General features: G+C 41.5%; 1 protein-coding gene across 2 annotated transcripts in view; it reads left to right on the forward strand.

The window, feature by feature from the left end:
* The window catches only part of fam234b (family with sequence similarity 234 member B), a 76,649-nt gene extending 61,137 nt beyond the window's left edge, over nt 1-15,512 (forward strand). For both annotated transcript variants that reach the window (XM_039765678.1, XM_039765679.1), the window contains exons 9-13: nt 414-495; nt 582-743; nt 11,123-11,240; nt 12,893-13,113; nt 13,222-15,512. In XM_039765678.1, coding sequence (XP_039621612.1) covers nt 414-495; nt 582-743; nt 11,123-11,240; nt 12,893-13,113; nt 13,222-13,224 — 586 coding nt within the window. In that variant the 3' untranslated portion in view covers nt 13,225-15,512. The remainder of the gene's footprint in view (nt 1-413; nt 496-581; nt 744-11,122; nt 11,241-12,892; nt 13,114-13,221) is intronic.
* The last annotated feature ends 1,150 nt before the right edge of the window (nt 15,513-16,662 follow it).

Raw genomic sequence — 16,662 nt, forward strand, 5'->3', positions numbered from 1 at the left:
AAAGTTTCAAATCTCTGTGTACAGTAGAAGATTCCAAGCCCTCCTAAATTATTGAATGTTACTGCAAGACAACATTTTTAAGTTGTTTAAAATAAAACAAATGTAGTATCTCATTTCTATTGACTGGATTGGCTGGACTCCACTGATGAATATTTAATGAATTCATTTTATTAAAATAAAAATAATCTCATCTTTCTGTTAAATCAGCCCACTTTGGTATATTGCAGTGTGCTAAATATGAAGGCACGTCCCACTTCTGCATGGACAACATGTAACCTTTGTGGGCAAAGCTTTTGGATCTGGGTATAGAAATGATGTGGGCAGGGAAATGGACGACGTCTACTAGGAACACACAGGGGATTATGGAAAGGGTCTGTCAGCATTAAACTTTTGTCTGTTTTTGGTTTCTTAAGCCCACCTACAGTTGGCATTTTCAATGAAGACAAGACTCCAGATATTCTGCTTCAAGAGTCATTCGACAACGGGCTCAAGAAGGTAGAACTTTCATGCTCCCATTTTTGACTGATTATATTGTGGAACTGAACTGGGCTCATTCTGCAGATTTTGTTATCCCTTTATAGGTTCTGATCATTGATGGTTACACCGGGCAGAGTCTGTGGCAGGCAGTGTTTGTTTCGCACCAAAGAGATGTAGAAGGGACATCCATCATGACATCTACTGGCCAAACAGCTTTTCTCTTCTGGGGTGGAGCACTTCATCCAGGAAAGAATGGATCCACAACTGTAAGTGTGTGTGTGGCACAAAATACACACAAAATCCAATAGCTGAATTATTTATCATTGTGTGCTATGATTTGAAGGTTTCTGTGTAGTAGAATTTCATTCATTTGTACCATATTTATAACTAACATTATTTGTATTTATATTTTCACTTTGTTCTGTTTCTACAACGTGACCCATGGAAGTTCTACCAAATGTCATTTTCCAGTGGGTATTTAAAATGGCCCCATGCTGCATTTGCCATCTAAGATTATGGATTTAAAAAACAATCTTTTGTCTTGTTAATTTAAAAAAAATATTATAATCGGGTTTGCCCATTTTTTTTCAACTTTGGTTTTCTTTGTATGTTTTGGATTTTTTTTTTTTGAACTTTCAGTCTCCTGCTTTTGAATTCTCTGTGTCCCAGTTTGTTCAATATTTTTTCTGTCTTTGTTTTCCTGCTATGGCAGAACATTGAGCTTGGGAAAACATGTTCGAATTCAAAATGCTCCTAAGATAGTACAGTCTCTGTCCTGGAATTGATCTGGTGGTTCAGATATGAGCCAACGTTCTGGAAGTCACTGTTAAGGTAGCCCTGGGATTTAACTAAGCTGGTGAGGCAACAACGAGATGCAACCAAATTGAATGGAATAACCAGGCGAGTAGTTAATACGTGCAAGAGACTGAAATCAAGAGAGTACATTAAATGAAATGCTACTCAACAATTATAACTGAGAACAAAAAATAAATAAATCAGGAACCACGAATTCCAAAAAAAGAAGTAAAGCTAAAACACAAAGTATTATTTGGAATTCATGAAACTCTGGCAATTACAGTATCGTCACACCAACCTTTGTATTGTCACAGAGATGACGTGGTACACAACATCTGGGACTATTTGCTGTGGCAACTGGCCATTTGAGGGGGCTCCTGTGGGGCAAAACCATAGTGACTGGAAGTAAACAACATTATCAGTAAATCATTCAAAAATAACTAATAAATGATCACAAGAAAAAAAAAATATGAAACAAGAACAAGAGTCATGCCAGTGAACATTTTTACAAATCAATAAACCTTTAATATATTATTACTGGAAAGAAGATGTGCATGTGCTGATATTGAAATAGACCTTTAATGGTCCATTTGCATCAGCCAAGCACACTTCTCTATTTGTACAGCCACTTTTTTGATGGACGTGGAGCTGCTAGTGTTTAGCTCAGATACAACAACCACAAAGGATATTTCCTTTATTATGAAATTACTGGACGAGATACCGTTAACTGAACGGATAACAAAGACGTGTTCAATACTTCCTATTTATGAAGTTCTTTATATTCTTGAGTTGGGAAATTTGTTGTCACTAGGTTACATGACAGCATGTCTATGAATTTAGGAGAACATCTGAACTTCTCAGAGAGGGCAGCCCAGCTATTCCGCAAAATAAAATCTAGAATGGTATTTTTTTTTTGTCATCTTAGACAACAAATTGTTAAATGGTAAGTGGCAGAGATTAGGTAATGTGACTACTTAAAGAAAGTCATATTAAGAAAATAAAATCAATTGCATTAATTTGTGTAATATTTATTATGTACTAGTGTTGGATCAGTACTGAAATTTTGACTTCAGTGTCAACACCAGCTTTCAGAACTCAGTATTGGTATCAAAATGGTTCTGAAATAAATAACCGATAACTCCAAAACTCCCCGTCTCACTCCAGCCTTCCTGAACCCCACATCCGACTCCCCCTTGAGTTATATGAAGTCCCAGTCATATCAAAGCAATAGGGGAGGGTTGCCCCCTGTGAGGTCCTCATGTCGAGGCAATGGGGGAGGGATTGCCCACCTTTTAAGATTAAGATGTGTCAAAGAAAAGGGGGTTTCCCTTCCCTGTGAAAGGATGGGAGGGGTTGCCTGTCAAAGTATGTAGGTTTACTTTTTGGAATTTTACAAAATACACGTTTTTTTTTTTTTTCACAAATGAAACAGCGAGTATTGAGGTAAAGGGGATTGAGAGGAAAGCTAAACGATTACTTCTGGTACCAAAAATTCCATAATACTGGTATCATACTGTTATCAAATTTGGGTTTTTCGGTACTATTGTGGTGTGCAAATTCTGTAAACGTTGGTCTATATTCTCATTCTATTTTGCTCAAGACAAAACAACAGATGAACTTAAATACAGGTTACTTGCATGGACGGTTAACATCAAAAGCAATCTGTTTTCCTGAATCACAGTACCATTTGGTTGATCCGAGTAGGAATTCAGGAAACCCTCAAGCTGTATTGATGAGTTTATCACCTTTGAAAGGAAGGTCATCAGGACTAAATTGGTTTACAGCTTGGGAAAGGAAGACATGCTATGGTTCAAGCTGTATCCGATTACTTTACAACCTGCTAACAGAAGGAAATGCCGTGAGACTAGAAATTGTCAAACCAGTTTACAGCCTGAGACAGGAGATTGGTAAAACATCAAAAACTGTACTACTTGGAAAAACTGATGAAAGAGTTTGAGCAAATTCATTCATCATACTGACAGCCAGCCAATCAAGTGCATGTAGCAATCACATCTTGTGAAACCTCCCGGTAGAATTTTATAATAAACCAGTAACGGTGTACTGCACAATAACATGCAGTGAATACACTGGAATTGAGCATTCCTAGTTTTCATCCTCTTTTTCTGTACGTTTAGCATTTGTTTGCTCAGAGGTTGATACGCATGCTGCTTTGTGGGCAGCTCTTCTTTTCTCCACCCTATCGGCTTCTTTTCGCATTAAAACTGATTAAGTCAGTGTTTGAGTTGCAATTACTTAGTACATTTTCTTAAATTTTTCACTTAATCTGGCACTTAAGTCTTCAATCTGCCTCAAGAATAATTTAAGATATGAAGAGGTAGGGGAAATGACAGCGAAGGTGGTAGGGAATGAGAACAGCGCCTGCCGAGAGTTGATTCTGCAATAAAATAAAAAGAGGAATAACCTTGGAGGTCAATCATCACCGCGAAAGCGAATAGTAGATGTCACGTAGTATATGTGTACCAAATTTCAGGTCAATAGGTGAAACAGTTTGCGAGTTATATGTGATTTAAAATCCTGGACAGACAAGCAAACAGTTACGGTAGCATATTATATAAGAAGATATGCCTCGCCAGAAGAGGGCGCCAGCAACGTGCAGCCGTTTCCATCTGATTGTTGGCGAAGCATCTCATGAACAACTTCAACTTGCAGATCAATGCCGCCCTAGGACATTCATCCTTGACATCTTTAACTTTCATAAGCTTTTTCTTAAGACTATATATATCCAGACTTTACTATCAGTCTTATTTTCTATTATTCTTTGTTCTGTTTGGTATTATTATTCATGTAATAAATACCATGCTGCTTTTAACTTTCTATGCTTAGTCCTCATGTCTAGAGTGATTGCAGTAATAAGGTAAATTTCTTTGAGCACCTGGTTTGCCGAACGCTCTGTGCTGTAAGGTTTATGAAGGCTGAGGGTGTGAGCTCCACCCAATAGTAAGGAACAGTACGTAAAGTAATGTACTCTTGGTTGATAAATGGCCTATAGCCAAGGATGTTGAGTCTTTGTATGTTTAAATGTATTTCTAGAGACTGAAGTAATATATAGGTTTGAGATATGTTTTAAACATCATATGTTGTTTGTTCTGACAATAATTAAGTCTCTTGAAGTGCCAGAAGAATGACAGGCTGTGTTATCCCTAAGACACTTGTGTGGTTTAAAGTGCTAGAGAGTACCAGCTGTGTGTGTGTCATTCATAGGGCACTGTTGAGGTTCCGTGTGTATGCGTATATCTATGCTTGTGTGTGTTAGTCTTAAAGTGCGACAGTAGACCAACTCGGTAACAAACCTGATGAGTACACTTACCCCTATTTAAAGGGTAAATATATACACTTCTTTGTCTACATTGTCAGACATGTGCTCTGGTAGGGCAAACAAGCTATCTTCACTTATATATTTTGTTGAGTGTGTGAGTGTATTGTCAAGCTTGGGTAACAGAGTTGCACAGGCATGGAAAAGGGATCAGGTATCCATTATACAAAGTCTTTATTGCTGAACTGGCAGATACAAACACAAGACCTTATTCAGAAGGGGTTTGTTATGGGCAGCTAACTGGAAGCGACAATAGTATGTATATGTGTACATGATCTTACGTGTATTTCAGGGTGTGCATATGTGAACAGTATATTATGAATCTCAAAAACTACTCATGACACTGCTCAAATGGCATTTGAAGGACATGAAGATAAGCACTGGACCAAAAACAACAGGCCTGGAGTCTGTAATAAAACAAACGTGACACAATTTATTTGAAAAAGGTAGATACATTTTGTTGTCAGTTATCATTGACATAGGTCATAAAAATTTAGGAGGGTGGGATCCATTTAGGGTAATTGCAGCCCCACAAACTCCAGACACAACTGCACAGACACAGATTCAGATTAAAGTAATAGATTTGTTGCCACAAATATCTTAATGTATTCCACAGTTCCAGCTATAGGATTCTCCCTGTCTCCACTTAACCCAGGTGAGCTTCATCCAGCTACTCTCCTGACTCTGACCCCAGGGTGAAGCAGAGTAGCTTCCTTTATACCATACCTGGGAGTAGAACCAGCGTAATCACATGGCATCCAGGAAACACCTCTGGGTCAGGTGTAACCTCCCTGTGATATGAGAGTCTGCCTCTAGCAGCTCCCCCTAGTGGCACCCAAGGTTCCCAACAGGGCTGCCTATCAAAACTAACTATAGTGCCCATGCAGTGTCTAAATGGGACGGGCACCAGAGGGATTCCAGTCTACCAATATTCTTCCATTAAAAGGGCCTCCCAGCCAGGTAAGGAGCCATCGGTCTCATTATCTCAGGATGCCAGCAGACCCAATGTTGCCCATTATAATGGATATTTAAGAAACCGCTTCTTCTAAAATGTATTTTTTCAAGGATAGTCATCCAGGAGCTCTATACAACATAAAGAATGCATAATTTCAGACTAAAATATAGTTTTAAGACATTAAAATCAATTTCAATTTTCTTTGGATTTACACACACAAATATACATTTAGGCACCATGGTAAAATCAACTTTTTTTTTTTGACATTTTCCATAATTCCGGAATTTAAACTCAACAGCAAATTTTTGACCCCGTCAACAAACTTCCATTTACGTGGAAGGCAAAGTCATTTGGGTTCTTAATTAGAAAAGAAAACAAAAACAGTTTTGGATTTCAGACCTGCACCAAGGTCTACCTCCACCCCTTGCTTCCCCTAATAAACATTAGTTTAACTTTTTTTTTCTTTTAAATATATTTAGCCCCCTAGTGTTTCTCTGTATTTTTTTTCCCCCTTCAGTTTTTCTATATAGTCATGTGAATCTGTAAGTAGACCCCATGAAATGTTTTTTTTTTTTTTTTTAACATATCAAGATTTGATGTTCATTTTAACCAGTGTGGCCTGCAGAGGGCGCTCCTTCCACCCAAACCCGACTCAGACAGACACAGGACACAAGTGTAGTACACACTTTCCCCCCCAGTTTCCTACCTGTACAGCACAATACACAAAAGCACACTTCTTCCTTTTTCTTTCTTTTCCTCTCTCTTTGCTTTCACTCCTCCTCCAACAAGTTTTGTCCACATCCTTCCAATTCTGGCTCCTTTTATAGGGTACCCGGAAGTGCTCCAGGTGTCCGGTGATCTTCTTCCAGCAGCACTTTTGGGTGTGGCGGATGTGCTGCACCAAAGGGCTCAGCTGTTCCTGCAATGGCCAGTGGCGGTGCCCGCCTAACCCAACAGGGCTGCTCCATACTACAACTCTCCAGGAGCCCTGTGGGAGTCTGAGGCACGACTGCAACACAGGGGGGGCTGCCATCTAGCGCTCCCAGGGAGGGAATGCCTTAAAATATGCTCTCTTCCCAACTCCTTTCACTATATAGGCATCCTGGCCATCTGCCACAACAGTATCAATAGATAAAGGTGATAGACAGTGCATCCGGAAAGTATTCCCTGCGCCGAGACAGGATTGTGAATACTTTCCGGATGCACTGTAATATAACAAACAAACATCATGCTGCATCTCATCTTATCTTATCTCCCCTACATTTATCACTACCTGAAAAGAAAAGAGTGGGAAGAATCTTCTCCCGGTTGACGTCAGAAACTGCAAGACAATTACAAGAAATGCTGAATTAAGTGAGCAATGCCATGCATTAGTGCCAAGGGGGAGCTTATCACAGAAGGAAACCGCATATCTGCTCATTTTTCTTTGAATGCATTTTTGCAAAGTAAACCTTGCATTGATTTTTGCTTTCAGTTTATCTTTATCTAAAGATACTCACTCACTTTTTCATAGGACTGTATTTTTGCCTGAAAGTAATTTAGAGACTTTCCTTGCTGACAAAAAGATAGGACGTGGTGAACTCTTCCAAGACCACCTTTACACAGTCAGTAAGCATGAAGGAATGATGACCACAACATGGGTGTGTTCACAAAGAGATCATCAGCGTGTTACACCACAAGTTCCAAAGTAAAACTCAAAGACAAGTGGATGATCCCTGCATATCACTTTCAACAATTTAAAGTTTGACGGAGAAGAGACAAGCTGCACTGAGAGAGACGTAATGTTTCCATACTGAGTAGTCTTCCGTGGGACAGTCTATCACAGAGGGCTCTTCTTTAATTGTCAGTAACATTTGATTATGTCTAAGCAAGTATCTGTCCTGTGTGGTCTTTGGCCGGCTTGTCATCCCGGCCAGTACCCCCAGGCCGCCAGATGGAGCCCTCCCTGCGGTATGGAGGTGCCCCGAAGACCAGCAGGGAGTCATGGACTATGTAGTTTTTATGCACGACCCTGCTGGATACCACAGGGGCCACAAGAGGGAGCTGCAGGGAGGGCCGAAGACTCATTTGTGCCCTATAACCCGGAAGTGCGTCAAAGGAAGAGCGACGTGCTTCCGGGGTGAGAAGGACGACTCGTACCTGACCCGGAAGTGAGAGAATCACGTGGACTGGGGATTGGGAACACTTCCGGGTCAGGAAGGATAAAAGGACTGTGGGAGCTCCCAGACGGCGAGCTGAGCTGGGTGGCAACGCTTCTGGGAGTGGAGGGATTGTTAATTGTGATTATTGTTATTGTATTTATGAGTATAGTGGAGGAGAGGGTGCTTTGTGCACTGTGGCTTATTAATAAAGTCAACATTTGGATTTTATCTGGTGTCTGGCGTATTGGACAGGGGTTCAAGGGAGTGAGACAGCCCTAATCTGTCACACCTGCCACAGATGTTAAGATGGCAGGTCAAACAGGCAAAAGTAGAATAAAAGGCCAGAAGATGGATTCTTTATGTTTAGACACTTGTTATGATTTAGTATATTCATATTAGTTTTTGTGCATACTTTAATCTTTTTTCAAGATCTGCCACTCAAATGTGGGGTTTCTTGGGCTCTAGAACTCACTTCATTCAGTAGTGTTTTGACTTAATGCCTCTTTTAGTTTTTGTAAATATTTTAGGCGGTTTCCACAGCCATTTTATCTTTCCATTGCTAGGGTCACTCCTGCGTAATTAGGGGCCTGTCCTCCAGAGGTCGTGAACTTTGACATTTTGACAGAACAGGTTTAACCTCCTTAGTGTTACATGTTTTGTCAAAAAAATATGTAAGAAGCATTGCACTTCTGGGCAGCATGGTGGCACAGTGGTAGCGCTGCTGCCTCGCAGTAAGGAGACCTCGTTCCCTTCCTGGGTCCTCCCTGGTCCTCCCCACAGTCCAAAGACATGCAGGTTAGGTGCATTGGCGATCCTAAATTGTCCCTAGTGTCTGTGGATGTGTGTGCCCTGCGGTGGGCTGGCGCCCTGCCCGGGATTTGCTCCTGCCTTGCGCCCTGTGCTGGCTGGGATTGGCTTCAGCAGACCCCCACGTGACCCTGTGTTAGGATATAGCAGGTTGGAGAATGACTGACTGACACTGCACTTCCTGGCATGAAAAACTACATTTATTAAATCTCGTGTTTACACTGTAAAATGTTCAAAACACTAAAAGTACAAAGTCAAAAGTGAAAAAGTATAATAATAATACAATAGTAATAATGATGCACAATAATATGACCAGCACACTGCACACGTGTGAGTGAGGTAAGCATCTCTTTCGGTTTCACTGACTGAAGACTGATTCACCTCATCATTGCTGCTGATGAAAGGCATTTCTTACGAGGCTTACAAACCATTATAAGGCTAGGAGAAGACGCATCTACACTGTTTCTCATGAAATGTTTGAGCCTTACGCAAAACACCCCTATACCATTGACCGAGTAATAATGCTGTTGTCACTTTCACAGCCCAAGTGAATCTGGGATCTTACGTGAGACGCGTCTATACTGTTTGTCCACGTGACACTCGGCACTAACACTTTTAGCACTGTTTTTATAGCCCAAGTGATGTTCAGGTCTAAGGAGGTTAAATGGCCCTCCTTTAAGTAAAAACTCAACCTTCTCATGTGTTTTTTTTTTTTTTATTTTATTTTTTTTTATTTAAATTAGTCCTTGGCTTTGATTTGTATATAATGGCGAGTTAAGACTGTTAAGTTGGGCGTAGGCCATAAAGCTTTATAAGTAAGTAGCTATTGATATCAGCCCTTAATTTAGCTGGACTCAAGTGTAAGGACTTGAGAAATGGAGTTACACACGCATACTGTCTAGTTCTTGTATTGATTCTTGCAGGAGCATTTTGAATGACCATATATACTTGTAGATAAGTTGGGACTTGATTTTACCATTTCTGGTATGTTATAATGTTGGTTGTATAAGTTGAACGAAGAAAATTCACATTATTGGTCCAAGAGATTATGATATGCTGACCCCCACCTGAGAGAGTAACCAAGGAGCACATGGCATTTTTTTTTTTCTGTGTGGGTGCGGCAGTGCATTGTATCAGCGTGTGTTCCTAACCTCTCTCTCTCTCTCACTCTACTCTGCCTACGTGACCACACGGTAATACCCAAACTATCCCAAAGCGACGTTTTTAACTGTTTTGTGTTTTTTGTTTCTCACTCCCTCGTACACCTTTATTGTAAAAGCATTGCTTATCTACAATGGAGCGTTCGATCAGAAGAAAATATGAAGCTGGTTATAAATTAAAAGTCGGGTCTTGAAGTGTTGAAAAAAAATGGTTGCTGAACTGCTGCAAAAAAATTCAGTGTGTCTGAGAAACTGATGTGAGACTGGAGGAAGCTAAAAGATATAAAAAAAAAATAAAAAAAAATTTAAGTGTCGTATTTTTGAATGGGCATATAAGTCGGGGTCTGATTTTATGATCGATTTTTCGGGTTTCAAGACTCGACTTATATGTGAGTATATACGGTAACTGAATGATGCACGCAGAGCCAGTTTTGCCAGTTAACCTACCACAAGGGCTGGTTTTAGCTTGCCTTACCTATGGAGATTGTATCCACTTGGAGGTTTGAGCTGGCTGATAAACTAAAGAGCAGTTTTGAGCATGCTGGTGTGTGTTTGTGTGTGTGTGTGTATATATATAGCTCCGGACGCCCAGGAGGACAAGAGGAGGGCTTGTGCCTCCTCCAGACCGAGAGGGGGCGTCCGTCCTGGTTATGCTGGAGGCCTCGGGTAGAGGGCTTGGAAGCCCAGCCCTGTAGGGGCCCGTGGCCACCGCCAGGTGGTGCCCCAGTGCCTTATTATCCCAGGAGCCCGGCACTTCCGCCACACCAGGAAGTGACGGGGGAAGACGACAGGGGACACCCGGACGGCTTCCGGGTGCGCAGCCGGCACTTCCGCCACACAGGGGTGTGTCCGCGGAGATTGCGGGAAGCAGCTGGAGCCCATCCGGTTCCTATAAAGGGGCCTCCCTCCAGTCATTAGTGGAAGTCGGGTGGAAGAGGACGGAGCTGGATTGAGGACTGGAGGCGGCCAGGAGGAAAGAGGCACAGGACTGTGTGGCCTGGACATTGGGGGAATCGGTGCAAGAGGCACTGGGGTTTGTGAGCACGTTAAATTTGTAAATATTGTAAATAAACGGTGTGTTGGGTGAAACTATGTTGTCCGTCTGTGTGTGTCCGGGTCAAAGTTCACTATATATATATATATATATATATATATATATATATATATATATATATATATATATATGAACCTTGGCAACTCTAACTCTTGTATGCAACATGGGTGAGGGGGCACATCTAGTTTCTGCCCCCAGATCGGGCCTTGCCTACCACTGATGTCTGGCACTGATCACTTTGTTACCTTGCTGTCCTGCATCCTAGTAGCAGGAAATCCCTTCTCAGTTCCCTGGAATTTTTTCATGCAGTTCTTGTAGCACATTAAAATGTTTCACTTCAGAACTGGATGTGGAGGCCACATGACAATGAACCAAAGCTCCACAACTTTGTTTTGTTAGGTACCTGAATCCAGTCAAGATACCGCAGGCCTGCAGCACTTGTACCTCCTCCATCCTATGTACCCCACAATTCTACTGGAACTCACCTCCAATGCAGACCATGTTGTGAAGACAGCAGGTGAGTTGCGCTCTGCATTTTAGTAACAATGTGGATGTGTGTGTAAGTGTGCCAAATAATACACTTGCCCTGCTCTTCATGACCATGAGTTAAATTAGATGGCTTAATGGTATGGGTGGACAGTTCTGAAGGTAGTAAAAAAAATAAAGAACAGTAGGGATCACGGAAATTGGGACCACACATTCCCCACTCGCATTACTGGGGCCACTAGAAAGTGTCTGCCTCTATTAATGTCCATGAAGGATTACCTGGCCATCCCGTTTATTATGAATGGATGAGGAGACTAGCTGGGATACTGGGGGCCGCCAGGAGGAACTCTGAAAAGACGTCCCCAAAAGTTTTATATGACTAGACCTATCTCAGAAGTACTTTCAGTAGGGCTTGAAGTCCAATCAGAGGCCTGGAGAAGAGTTCAGAAGATATATGAGCAAACTAGTTATAGGGGGGCAATTAGACAGAAAGAGACCAGTGAGGAGGGAGCATTAGTCTGGGTATGCAAGACCAGGAGGTCTGTTGTTTTCTGGTTTTTTGTTCCTACTTTGTGTTTCCCTTAAACACCTTGAGCCTATAATGTCTTTAATAAAATATCTTTGACGTTCCTGCTACCAGTTTGAGCTTTTTATGGGTTTACGGACACCTCTTGTAAAGTCCTTTCCAGATTACAGTGGGTGAAGGAAATGGGTGAATGTTTCAGTTTCTTTGACTTTATTAATAAGAATGCAAAGAGACACCTTCTTTTTCTTCTTTCGGCTGCTCCCATTAGGGGTTGCCACAGCGCATTATCTTCATCTTCTTCCATATCTTTCTGTCCTCTGCATCTTGTTCTGTTACACCCATCACCTGCATGTCCTCTCTCGCTGCCTCCATAAAATTTCTCTTAGGCCTTCCTCTTTTCCTCTTCCCTGGCAGCTCTATCTTCATCGTCCTTCTCCCAATATACTCAGCATCTCTCCTCTGTACATGTCCAAACCAGCGCAATCTCGACTCTCTGACTTTGTCTCCCAACCATCCAATTTGAGCTGACCCTCTAATGTACTAATTTATAATCCTGTTCATCCTTGCCATGCCCAATGTAAATCTTAGCATAATTAACTCTGCCACCTCCTGCTTTCTGGCCAGTGCCACTGTCTCCAACCCATATAACGTCGCTGGTCTCACTACCGTCCTGTAGACCTTCCCTTTCCTCTCTTTCTGATACCCGTCTGTCACAAATTACTCCTGACACTCTTCTCCACCCATTCCACCCTGCCTGCACTCTCTTTTTCACTTCTCTTCCACACTCCCCATTACTCTGTACTGTTGATCCCAAGTGTTCAAACTAGTCCAATTTTGACAACTCTACTTCCTGCACCCTCATCATTCCACTGACCACCTTCTAATGACTCTTTAATTATTGTTCATAGCACTCAGTCTTGCAGATTTCTCACGGTAAAACTCCCCCGAACCACATGGTCTGTAGTGGAAGAAAGGATTCTAGTGTTGGTGAACAGTTGAGCTCCACTCCATTTAAACGTGACGATGGCTGAGCGGGTGCCAAAAAAATGGCAATTTTGTAGAATTTAAAGGCGGCCTCTGAAGGGAAAGAGAAATCTGAGTGACTAGCAGCATGCATGCACTCCCCCTCTGCTTACGACTTCTCTTCTCTGTTACAGTTCGGTCCGTAGCACAGAAGAAGGATGGCTTTTACGTTTCCATAGCGACACGACCGAGTCTAAATGCATCCATCCGCAGGCCAAGAGATCAAGTGGTGAACAGGCTCAGCTTGAAAAAGGCTGTGGCCCACAGCAAAATCGTGACAATTGCTGCGCCTTCGCATATCCTCGGCCCTTTTGAAGTGAGGAATTTTTTCAGCAAATTGAATTTTAAAGAGCAGGTAGGTGGATTCATTGCTCTCTCTGTCATTTTTTTTTTTTTGTTGTGTATTATGTATGAAAACTTTGAAGTGTAATTAATTGGCCTTTTGTTTTTTTTTTTTTTTAAGTGAAAGACTTGCCTGATTGGCCCACCGAAGCAGACTGCAAAGAATTCAATTTGTATGTTTCCATGGAGCACAAAATGAAGACTGGAAGCAAACCTCTGTCTGTGACTATAGCAACAAGATGCTGTTCTGTCTGTTTTCTGCTGGATTCATTCATTTATTCCTTTTTTTCTCTAAAATTGTACATCTTTTTAACAAAGAAAGTTTAGCACTTTAGTAGTCACAAGGCACTAGAATAAGACGTAAGAGAGAGAAACTTGAAAATCATTCTGAACTATAAAGCTGATAAGCGGCCACAGAGGATCAGCATTTAATGTCACGCTGGCTACATTGTCCAGTACGATGGATAATTAACCAGTCCAGTAATACTGGCTGACAGGTTGATTACTGACTAGGAAAAAACTAATGTGGTATTACCAAACTCAACGTCTTAGTACACTCTAAATAGTCCTTGGCATTCAGTGCGGTACTGCGGAGTGTCTTCTGCCATTGGACAGAGGATGTGACCTGGTATTTCTAGCTGGCCCAGCCTAGGTGACTAACCAGGCTGGTATTACTAACCAGGTGAATTCTAAGTCATTTCTTTCATGAAACAATGCAAACCACTAACAACATTTTGGTCTAGTCTGACATTTTTAATCAAAGTAGCTCCAGTCTGGTATTACTGGCCAGGGACACTTTCTAACCAGACATTACTGCAGCAGCTAGGGAGGCTGAGGCCTGCGATTACTGACCAAACAGGATCTCTCTCATCTGATATTACTTATGAGGGATGTTACAGTCAAGCAAATAGTCAGGACCTTCTAATCTAGTATTATAAAGGCAGGTGGGTAGGCGATGATGATGATGTTCTAGTCCAGTATTGCTAATCAGGGATCTTTCTCAGTATTACTTAACCAGTGAAGTTCTCATCTGTTATTGCTCTCTAGGGAAGGCCTAGTCCTGAATGATCAATTATGGAATTTTTTTCTAAAAAATAGTGAGACAAGGGTCTGGCATTCTTGACCACTGCAAGTCTAACATTGCGTGATTGGCCAGAGAGACTCATAGCCCAGTATTACCAGTCAATGATTCTCTAACACATTAAGAATTAGAAATGGTCCACTCTGGCATTACTGGCCACAAAAGCTATAGGCTGTTATTACTGAACATTGTAATTCTTCTCATGGACCACAGCAAATTATTAGTGGTGTTCTGATCCATGATTAGGTATTATTGATCAGAGATGCTCCCGTGTGATATTACTGATCAGGGACAGTCTGATCAAGTGTAACTATGGAGGTTGTAGTCTGACATACCAACCACACAATAGTATGTCACATTGCTGACCGGTGAGGCACACATCTGAACATCTTACTACTGAACCATGAAGTTCTAACGTAGAATATTACCAACTAATTAATTATGTGTTACAAATCCAGCTGGATTTAGCCTTGTATTGCCGGGCACTCTCTGATCCACTTCTGCTAATATAATAATCTGGCATAAGTGATCAGAATGGCTTCCTGCTGATAGTACTGACTATCTCGGTTGAATTGATTGAACTGAATTCAAAGCCTGAATCACATTATGAATTGTATTGTGGGATATGTGTATTGTCTCTAGCCTACTAGAGAGGCATCCTCACTAAACTGTTAAATTCCAATTTGACATTACTGACAATAAACAGGCAAAGGAAGCTAAGGTGGTCTGAGTTGGTGTTACAGACCAGTAAAATTCTACTTTGATATTCTAGTCCAGCATTACCAATTAGGGAGGCTTTAGTTGAAATTTATTATTCATACTTCTAGCCCACTACTATTAACAAGGGAGTTTTTAGCCAAAGTTTGCCCGTGTGATCATTTCTAGTCTACTGTTTCTTAACTGGGGTGGTTCGATCTGCCAATACTGACCAGTGAAATTCTAATCAGGTCAGGAAACTCCAGTCCAAAGCTAACCCTTTAGTCATATTTGTCCAAGGTGAGATGTAAGATACTATATCTAACGAGAGGTTCAAGTCTGGCATAACTGATCATTACTACAGGAACCAGGGCTGCATCAGCGAGCAGACAGACTCTAGTCGGACATTACTGACTGGGAGGAGGAGGAGGCACTGGCACAGCGGCGCTTATCAAACAGATGCAAACACACAACTGATCTTCATCTGGTAGAAGTAATATCAAGACTTACTTGTTTTATGTTGTAGTATTTATTGATGTATTTATTTATTATTTATTAAAAATAGAACCTTAAATGTGGAACATTAGCTGTTTTGCATTTTTGTATACAATAAAGTTGATGCTCATGTACTGTCAGCCTTTGTGTGTCAAGAAACAATTTTTACTTTACAGTGGACCTGGACGTATATAACCAGATGCTGTTATCTTATGTTTTAAATTCTGAGACAGCTGAACAACACCACAGCAGACCCATCATTTGCAATACAAAACTGTGTACAATAAAATCAATAAGGATAAGCTGAGAAGGGGACAAAGTAAAATCTATCTACTGTATAATATAGTGCCTTTCACATGTATCTATTGTAATAGATGGCTGCACAGTCGGGATGCCTGGGATGTGGAAGGACCAGGACAACGCCAATACCTCCCCCTGGACACGAGAGGGCTACTCTACTGCCCTGGGGGTGCAGGGGAGCCACAAGATCAGAGCTGGGAGGCTTCACCCTGTTGGGGCATGTGGCCACTACCAGGGAACATGGACTGCAGCACTTCTGCCACACCCGGAAGTGCTGCAGGAAGTTTGTCAGGAAGCACCTGGAGCACATCCGGGTACTGAATAAAAGGGGCCGCCTCACTCCATTCCGGGAGCCGGAGTTGGGAGGTAGTGTGACAGAGCTTCAGAGTGGAGGCAGCAGGAAAAGAAGATTGCAGCGCATGACTGTGAGTGACTTGTTTATACTGTGTTGGACAAAGAAAACAGCAATAAACGTGTGTTTTTGGACATAGCTGTCTTAGTGTGTGTCTGTGAATAAATATGACCGAAAACATCATCAGATTTTCACTCAAGTCCTAAAAGTAGATAAAGAGAAACCAGTTAAACAAATAAGACAAAAATATTATACTTGGTCATTTATTTATTAAGGAAAATGATCAAATCTTCCATATTTGTGAGTGGCAAAAGTATGTGAACCTTTGCTTTCAGTATCTGGTGTGACTCCCCTTTGGGGCAATAACTGCAACTAAATGTTTCCGGTAACTTTTGATCATTCCTCCGTACAGAACAGCTTCAACTCTGGGATGTTGGTGGGTTTCCTCACCTTAACTGCTCGCTTCAGGTCCTTTCAAAACATTTCGATTGGATTAAGGTCAGGACTTTGACTTGGCCATTCCAAAACATTAACTTTATTCTTCTTTAACCATTCTTTGGTAGAACGACTTGTGTGCTTAGGGTCGTTGTCTTGCTGCATGACCCACCTTCTCTTGAGATTCAGTTCATGGACAGATG

This window comes from Polypterus senegalus, chromosome 10 (assembly GCF_016835505.1).
Source record: "Polypterus senegalus isolate Bchr_013 chromosome 10, ASM1683550v1, whole genome shotgun sequence".
In the NCBI taxonomy this organism is placed as follows: Eukaryota; Metazoa; Chordata; class Cladistia; order Polypteriformes; family Polypteridae; genus Polypterus; species Polypterus senegalus.